The sequence below is a fragment of the Sceloporus undulatus genome, chromosome 2 (genome assembly GCF_019175285.1).
Source record: "Sceloporus undulatus isolate JIND9_A2432 ecotype Alabama chromosome 2, SceUnd_v1.1, whole genome shotgun sequence".
NCBI lineage: Eukaryota > Metazoa > Chordata > Lepidosauria > Squamata > Phrynosomatidae > Sceloporus > Sceloporus undulatus.
Window position 1 is genome coordinate 8,468,603 of NC_056523.1, and position 9,201 is coordinate 8,477,803.

At 43.3% G+C, this 9,201-nt stretch overlaps 1 protein-coding gene across 1 annotated transcript in view; it reads right to left on the reverse strand.

Annotated features, from left to right (window-relative positions):
- The window catches only part of LOC121923569 (zinc finger protein 420-like), a 21,197-nt gene extending 15,776 nt beyond the window's left edge, over nt 1-5,421 (reverse strand). Inside the window, exons 1-4 of the mRNA XM_042454110.1 lie at nt 5,063-5,421; nt 4,253-4,352; nt 2,331-2,404; nt 1,329-1,449 (exon numbers count right to left, since the gene is read on the reverse strand). Coding sequence (XP_042310044.1) covers nt 1,329-1,449; nt 2,331-2,404; nt 4,253-4,352; nt 5,063-5,173 — 406 coding nt within the window. The 5' untranslated portion in view covers nt 5,174-5,421. The remainder of the gene's footprint in view (nt 1-1,328; nt 1,450-2,330; nt 2,405-4,252; nt 4,353-5,062) is intronic.
- Nucleotides 5,422-9,201: the final 3,780 nt, after the last annotated feature.

A 9,201-nucleotide genomic window follows, 5' to 3' on the forward strand; every position in this document is an offset into this window, starting at 1 on the left:
AGCGGGCTCCTGGGAGAGCATTCTACCTGCGCAGCTGCGCATCCACCCAGGACTCACCGCCAACGGACTCATGGCGGCGCTGCCAGGACCGAGGGAGACCAGGTACACCTGAGGGGGAGCCAGAGAGGGGCGTGTCGGTGGCAGCGGCACGCCATAAAACCCAGCCCGCTGGGGAACCTCCCTGTCCTGCCCCCTCCAAGGCCCCGAGGGACTGTGTTTTGCCGCTGTTTGCCGGAGCGGGCTCCTGGGAGAGCATTCTACCTGCGCAGCTGCGCATCCACCCAGGACTCACCACCAACAGACTCATGGCTCAACTGCGCAACTGCGCACGGCCGCAGCCCCAGGGGACGGGTAGCAGGTTCCCGTTAGCTGTTTCTGCTTCAGAAGTCTGACTTAGGTAGTAGTCTTCTCTGTTGCAGTTATCATATTGCCATCCAGCTATAGTATGCTTTTTTAGAGTTTTATTTTCTTGAATTATGTATTTTTATGGATTGTTGTATTGTTGTATTGTTGTTTGGTTATCTTTGTATGGAGGGTCGGTTGGGTTTACACTATATTGTATTTTGCTGTAATATGTTTATTTAATATTGTAATTGTTGTAATTGTATTATTGTATATTGTATACTTTTGCATTGTGATTGTATTGTTCTATATTTTGTACACCGCCCTGATGTTCCGAGGGGCGGTATATAAATAAACTATTATTATTATTATTATTATTATTATTATTATTATTATTATAGTCCAGCCCTCAAACCTCTCCACCATGCTGGTCCATCCCTCAACAACTGCTCACCTCTTTCTTTCCCCTTGCAGGAAAGTTAGAGGAAATGAGGGAACCATTCCCTTCAAGTGCTCATCTTCCTTCTAGAACACCCAGCCTCTTTTTGCATCTTTGGGTGACAAAAGAGAAAACAAGTGGACTCAGATGCTCAGTTGGAGTAAATCTGCAATATGTGAGGCTTAGAGGAGGAGTTCCCCCTCGTTACTTTTCACCTGCTCTTAAATAATTTGTCATTTGGAATAGTCCTTGACAAAATCACCTCAGCAATAGTCAGTGGAGGTAAAGAAAGTCTTCTGGGTGAAGGTATCTTTCAGAGAGGCCAGTCCTCCTCCCTGTGGACTTTACACAGCAGTGCCTGTGAGCCTGGCACCATCTGTTGTAGTGCTGACAATGATCTCTCAGCTTAGGGTTTTTGTGGGATGAGATCTCAGAAAATGGGCAGACTAGAACAGCATTTTTCAGCTTGCAGATGTATAGTTAGACTCCATTGCTTTTAGTACATGTAAAGTGATTTGATTTAACCGCATGAAAGAGGGAAGCTTACCAAGAAAGGACAGAACCTCCATAGTCTCTTCCATCACTTCCTTATGAAGATCTCTCTGGCCTGGATCCAAGAGGGCCCACTCCTCCTCCGTGAAATACACAGCCACCTCTTCAAAGGTCATCTGAAGAAAGAAATTTTGTTTTTATTATTATCATTTATTTATTGAGCACCATGACTGTACCTGTACCTGGTCTTTACAAATAAAAGACAAATGGAAAAAATAACTGGTTCCCTGCCCTCGGGCTTGAAATCTAATTAAGACATGACATAAGAGGAAAAGGGGATGGCAATGTGGTAGGGGATAAAGTCCAGCAGATACTGCCTCTTCTCCCTTTGAGGCTAGGGCAGCAGAAGTTGGGAAAGATGGAGAGCCTTTCATTTACTTCTGGGCCTAGACATGATGGAACCATGCTTGCCTCCTCTTCTCTCCCTCTGCAACCATGGCAGTGGCATTTGGGATGAAGGGAGGGCCTTTCATCTGCTTCTGGGCATAGGCATAAAAGAATTCCCCAAGGACCATTCAGCCCAACCCCCTTCTCCATGCAGAATCACAGAATCAAAGCACCTCCGACAGATGGCCACACATGCTCTGTTTAAAGACCTCCAAGGAAGGAGACTCCACCACTCTCCAAGGGAGTGTGTTCCATTGCCTAACAGCTCTTACTGTCAGGAAGTTCTTCCCAGTGTTGAGGCATGATGTCTGTCACTTCTCTCCCTCTGATGCCAGAGCACTGGCTGATCTATCATCTACTACTGGACCTAGGCTTAATGGAACCATGCTAGCCTCCTCTTCTCTCCCTCCACAGCCAGGGCAGTGGCAGATGAGGTGGATGTGGGACCTTTCATCTGTTTCTGGGCCCAGGCATGGTGGAGTTGTGTCTGCCTCTTCTTTTCTTCCTCCGTAGTCAGGACAGTGGCAGCTGGGATGGAGGAAATGCTGGAAAGGAAAATTAAACCTGCAATGATCCCTGTTCTTGGCCCACGGAGAATCATGTCACCTACCAGTTTCGCAGAAGCTCTTCTGGGTACATCAGGATGAAGAGATGCACTAGTATGTATGGGTGATGTTCCACCTCCTGTGAGGAATGGAAAATGCAACAGGTGGGGCTATTAACCACTTCTACTTTTCTATTCAAATATTTCCATATGTGCACAAATGTAGACAAAGCAATGCAATACACACCAACTACTAGAAGGCAGCAAGAGAAAGGAAGTAATTTTGGAGCTGGAATGTTTAGGAAAAAAAACTTTAAAAAATAAATGAACAAAAATAAATAGAAAAATATGGAGGTGAGCTGGGGAGAAATGTAAGAAAGAAAAATCCCAGGAAGTAATAACTGGACACAGAATGGTAAATGACTAGGGAGAAAAAGATGAAATGTGGATGACAAGGGAACTGAATGGTGTTACAATAAGATGGGGGGGGGGGGGAATGTGTGACATGCCAAGGCAGTTCTTAGCCTCTCTCATTAAAAACAAAACAAAAAAAAAACAAAACTTTTTTCGCTCTTAATTTCCCCCACAGGATGGGTATGGTACAATTTTATTACAAATGACTTCCAGGTCATATCATCTTGAAAGCAAAGTCTCTCTTGGGCCTAAAATGACCAAGGGTATGTGGATCTGCAAATAAGGCAGAATTAACATAGAATCATAGAACTGGAAGAGAGCGCAAGGGCCATCCAGTCCAACCCCATTCTGCCATGTAGGAAATCTAAATCAAAGCATCCCCAACAGATGGCCATCCAGCCTCTATTTAAAAACCTCTAAGGAAGGAGACTCCACTACACTCTGAGGGGGTGTGTTCCACTGTCGAACAGCCCTTACTGTCAGGAAGTTCCTCCTAATGTTGAGGTGGAATCTCTTTTCCTGCAGCTTGCATCCATTGCTCCAGGTCCTAGTCTCTGGAGCAGCAGAAAACAAGCTTTCTCCCTCCTCAATATGACATCCCTTTTGAAGTGTTTAAACAGGACTATCAAATCACCCCTTAACCTTTTCTTCTCCAGGCTAAACATCCATGCTCCTAGGGACCATTGGGAATGTGTTGAGTTGCAAAAAAAAGTCCCCTGAGGGCTAGTGTGTCCTCATAACCCAATAAATAATAATAATAATAATAATAATAATAATAATAATAATAATAATAATTTATTTATATCCCACCTCTCTGTCAGATACAACTGAGGTGGCTTACAATTAAACAATGTTACAAAATCCCAATGGTTGCTCACCTCTGCTAAGGGAGAAAGACTCAAGGATAATTTTAAAAGGTGCAGAAAAAAAAATCTTATTACAAATGAACATGACATTTTCTAGTTCACACAGAGAACCCATGTTTAAATGCCACACGGGAAGAGAAGCAAGACCTGCCTATATAGTTTCTCTCCCAAACCCCAAAACACATAAATAACAAAATGGAGGAAAAATAAATTCCTCAGAGAGGACTGGAGATGCTAAATAGGCAAGGAATGCTGACTGACTCTTCCAAGGAGGGAAACAGAAGGTTGCGGAGAGACAAAGGGCAAAGGAAGTGAGTGTCTGTGTCTAGGGGAGCATCTACACTACAGACGTAATGCAGTTTGACACCACTTTAAGTGCTGTCGCTCGATCCTGTGCAACCCTGAGATTTGTAGTTTTACAAGGTCTGTAGCCTTCTCTGCCCAACAAAGTTGGTGCCTGACAGAACTACAAATCCCAGGATTCTGTAGGAAGGAGCCATGGCAGTTAAACTGGTGCCAGAGCATTATTTCTACAGTGTAGATTCACTGCAGGATACCAATCCACAAAGCACCCCCTTCCACAGGTATTTTCTCCCTTCAAGGTTCTGGTTAGGACCTGAAAAACTTTCAAAGTGCTGCAACCCACACAGCACAGAGATTTTAGGTTTACTTGAGAGAAGAGAGGGGAACTGTCCAACTAGCCCTTACCCATTGCAATGGATAATCTGTTCCCATCTTGGATGAGCCATTTGATCACCGAAGGAGATTTCTCCCCCTCACTGGTCTCATCTGCAAAACAGTCCAGCTTCTGAAGAAGTAGAAAGGAACACAAAGAAAAAGAAAGATCAGAAAAAGCAAAGCTCTGCTTAAGTGACCTGCTCCTGTGTCACAACTAATACCCCCCAAAGGCTGCATCTGCACTGCAGAAATAATCCTGCTTGACACTACTTTAACTGCCCTGGCTAGATAGTCTTTATAGTCCCCTTCCAACTCTATGATACGTTGAGAAAGAATGAAAGAGAACCTAGTACCATAGAGCTGGAAGGAGCCTCATGGGCCACTGCAGCCATATCTCTGCTCAATGCAGGATCTCTGGCTAAAGCAACCTCATCAGGTCCAGACTCTTTTTGATGATGTCGAGAGAAGGAGACCTCACCACTTTTCTAGACAATGGGTTCCACTGCTGAAACACTCTTGCTGTCAAGAAGATCCTTCCAAGGTCCAACTGTAATCTACTCTCCTATAACTTCTAACCATTAGAGCTGGTCCTACCTTCTGGAGCAACAGAAAAGAGGTCTGCCTCCTCCTCTTTGTGGCATCCCTTGAGGTATTTAAACAATGTGATCATGTTATCCCCTCAGTCTTCCCTTCACCAAGTTGAACATGTTTAGTTCCTTCAATATCTGCTCATATGTTTTGTTCTTTACACCTTTTATCATGCTCATAGCCCTTCTCTGACCTTGCTCCAAGTTTTCTATATCCTTCTTAAATGAAACTACCAAGATGAATCTCTCTCACCTGATACTTTTCCTGCTTCCTCTCATCTGCTTGGCTCAGGAGGAACCCTTCAGCCAGGGCCACTGCCTGGGAACTGGTCTCTGGCTCACATTCCCTCACCCAGCTCTCCATTTCTGGGGGAAGGATGGCCAGGAACTGCTCCAGGATCACCAGGTCCAGGATCTCGGCTTTAGAGTGTTGCTCTGGCTTTAGCCACAGACGGCAGAGTGTGTGGAGGTGGCTGCAAACCTCTCGGGGCCCTTGAGCCTCCTCATAGCCAAACTTCCTGAAAAAATGTCGATGAATATCTGAATTAAGCAGATTCCCTTCCAGGCTGTCCTTTGGGTTGTCCCCAGAATGTTCCCACCGCTGCTCCTCTGAATGGTTGCTATCCCAGAATCTCCATTGCTCTCCTTTTGAAAGGTGTCTTCCCGAACGCTCCACTGCTCTCCTCTTGAATGTGCTTTCCTCCCAGTAGGCTCCACTGCTCTCCTCCTGAATATGCTTCCCCAGAAGGTTCCACTGTTTTCCTCCTGAATGGGGCAAGAAGGTATTCCTAACCTGGGAACATCCCACTCTTGCCCTTCCATTTTCGTTCTGTGCTTCTGGGCTGCTTCCAAAGTAGGAAGAAGACCACCTCCCTCTTCTGCTAATTTTTATATGAAGGTTAGGACGGAGAAAACTAAAAAGGGCCTGGAAAAAAAAACGAGATGACACAGTCATGTTAATACTTTTGAGGCAGGATGGCATTTTACCATCAGTTTTTAACAGGAAACGCCTTCTCGATCTGTACAAAGACAAAAACCAAGGCTCAGGAGAGAACCAAACTTTCACAGCATATCGGGTTGGCTGGTTTAAACCAAATGGCCTAAAAAAAAACCCCCATTTTAAAAAACTCATCATCATTAAATATATATATATATATATATATATATAGGTGCTATTACAGCCGACCCTCCACAAACACAAATTTTTTTTTATCCAAGGATTCAAGCATTCATGGATTGAAAATATACCAAAAAATATAGATTCCCAAAAGCAAATCTTGATTTGCCACTTTATATAAGGGACACCCATTTTACTATGCCACTGTATGTATGTAATGGGATTGGGCATCCATAGATTTTGGTATCCATGGGTGGGGATGGGTCCTAGAACCAAACCCCAGCAATATCAGTGGCCCACAGTATCACTGTTTCCCCCCACCAACTACTAGAACAATAATGACTATTTCAATTTTTAAAATTAAACTTCATAGTTAACTGGCAGCTGTTCCTTGTTAGAACAGCATCCAGTGTCATGCCCTCTTTTTAATGCGCTTATTTATAGTGCACAAGAATGCTTCCTTCAATTAGCAAATCAAACACTTGCTTCCCAAGAGCCTTTTTTAAAAAAAAAACAACAACAATTATTATTTAAGCTGGTGAATAATTGCTGAATAAGCTGAATAACTATAGATTGTTTGTTGTTGTGTGCCTCTGTGTCCCCACAAACTACAAATCCCAGGATTCCATAGCCTGGAGCCATGGCAGTTAAAGCAGTGTCAAACTGGATCATCCTGCAGTGCAGAGTAGCCTCAGTAATATATAACCACCCCTTTGGGAGCCCCTTTGTTAAGTGTTGGCTCTAGAAGCCCCTCACCACCAGACTCTCCAGCCCTCCTCTGCTTTGGAAGAAGCAGCCAACACCCTCCTGGCACCTCCAGGACTTCCCTCCAGCGACGCTCTAGGAATATACCACCATGGCCGGAAGGGCGGGGCTTGGCCTGTAGAAAGTGCCTCTTCTTCCCCCTAGGAATCAGTCTCTCTCTCCTTTTGTTTCCCTGCCGTTCTAGGAACCAACCCGCTCGTTGTAACCTCCTCCCCCAAACTGTGCCCTTTAAGGGATTTGGACTTCAGTTCCCAGAAGCCTCAGCCATGTTGGCCAATAGTCTGGGAACTGGGATCTGAAGTCCAAAATCCTAAAGAGCACAGTTTGGGGACCACTGACTTATGGTGACCCTAGATGTATCACAGGGTTTCTTGGCAAGTGAGAGAAATGGATTTGAATCAAACACATAAGATTAATAAAAAAAACACATAAATAGAGTAGAAATCGTGTAAGACAATATAATCGTATGCTATAATTAGATTACATATATAGATAATATGGAGCAACATACTGTATATACATGTATACATTATAATTATTACATTCTAAATAGGAGTGAAGAAGGTCAGCTGAGACCCTTTAACTGAAAGGGAAGTTTATAAAAAATATAAAAGTTAATAAAAGAAGAGGTTTAGATAAGCTTTTTATAACACTGTTATCTATTAAATATAGGCTTTGTAAGAAAAAGGGGGGTTTATATTTTGATATAAACAAAATTAGTTATAATTTTTGGTTTTATTAAGATGATCAAAATGGCTAAGTGTTCTGTTTAAAAAATAAATAATGATGAACTAGACTTGCATTATTAAATAGCAATAAAATTGAACAGAAGAAGCATCAAAGCGTGCACCTGGAAGTGAGGACAACCTGGCAAAAAGGGAGGAGGCAAATTGGTTTTGTGATAAGACAGATTGTTTCTATCCTCATTAAATGTAGAACACATTTTTTAACTTGGGTTACTGAAAGTTCAAAGGAGGGTGATTTAAAGTTCACACCAAAATCTAACATGAAAAGCCCTGTTTGGCGGCTTGCTTAATCTCAGCCATTGTTAGTTCCGTTATTGGAAAAAAGATGTGATATAAGTATATGAAATAATAATAATATATAGTAATACTCAATAATACACATTAAGCACATTATACCAGACTTAGATATTTTAAACAATTATTGTATACAGTTTAATACAATTATTTTATGCACATCACATTGCAAGGTATGTGTTTTTTCAGCCCCAATAGAAAAATTTAAAAACATATTTCTGTGTTTTTCTAATACAATTTTCTTCCAATGACTAAAAGTAATGTTGTGCATTTCCCCTCAATGCATGCCTCCATTGCATGCTTGTTTTCTGAATGCACATCTTCTCGTTGCACACTTATACAGTAATGCAAAGTTGTAAACGGGCAGCAAGATCATTTATGTCACTTGTGGGTGTGGGACATGTACATTTCATGTATAGATTGAGTCTCCTTATTATCTGAAATTCCTGGGACCAGATGTATTTTAGAATATTGGAATATAATAGGAATATTTGCAAATACATAATGAGAACATCTCAGAACAGGACGCAATACAAAAGTCACTGAGGCCAAGCAGGCCTAAACAACCTCTCTCCAGCCGCTGGACTCATTTCCCATAATTCATCGCCATTGACCGCCTCTCCTGGGGCTGCTGGGAAATGAAGTCCAAAAACAAGGCGGCGGACCATTAAGAGAGAACGGACCCTACAACCGGAAGTAGGCCCAAAAAAGCCCAGTCGAAGTGCCTCCTACCGGATAAAGCCCCCCGAGCGTGTTTATAGTGTTAAAAAGAGGGAGAGAAGGGGGGGGTCACTCAGGTCCAGCGGGCCCAAAGCGGAAGTTGTGTTGTTTTGTGTTATCCCTCCATGATATAGGGCCAGACAGAGGTGCCACTTCTGGTACAGTTGAAAAACTCGGAAGTCGTGTTTCTGTGCTTTAGTTCTCACAAGCGTCCCTCATGCTCTACTGGGGCGCGCCTTTCCTCTGACCCCCCCCAAAAAAAAGGGTGAGAGAAAAAGATAGAGAAGGAAGGGAGGCACTTCCGGTCCACTCCAAACCGGAAGTGGTGCTGTTTTGGCTCAACTCTATGGATTCGCTAAAAACAGTCCCCGTCATTGCCCCTCTAGGAAAAAAACAATAGTTATAAAGAGGGGGAGACAGTGGCACTTCCGTCCAGCTGCCCAAACCGGAAGTGGTGCTTCAACTCTATGGTCCTGGAGGAGGTCTTCCTTGGAGCTCAGCTGGGGAAGGCAGTTGAGCTTGGGGTGAGGACTAAACCATAGCAATTGCCATTATTTTATTGTTGTTGTTGTTAATAATAATAACAATCACCTTTTTTGGGTTGCCAAATAGGCCTCCAATGGAGGTTTAGGGGCAAACAACCCTGCAAGGTAGGACAAAGGTAAGCACTGGGGAGCCGCTCTTCTGTCTTTATTTATAATTAGGGCAGGCTTGGAATTGGCTCTCCTTCCACATAAATAGGGATTTATT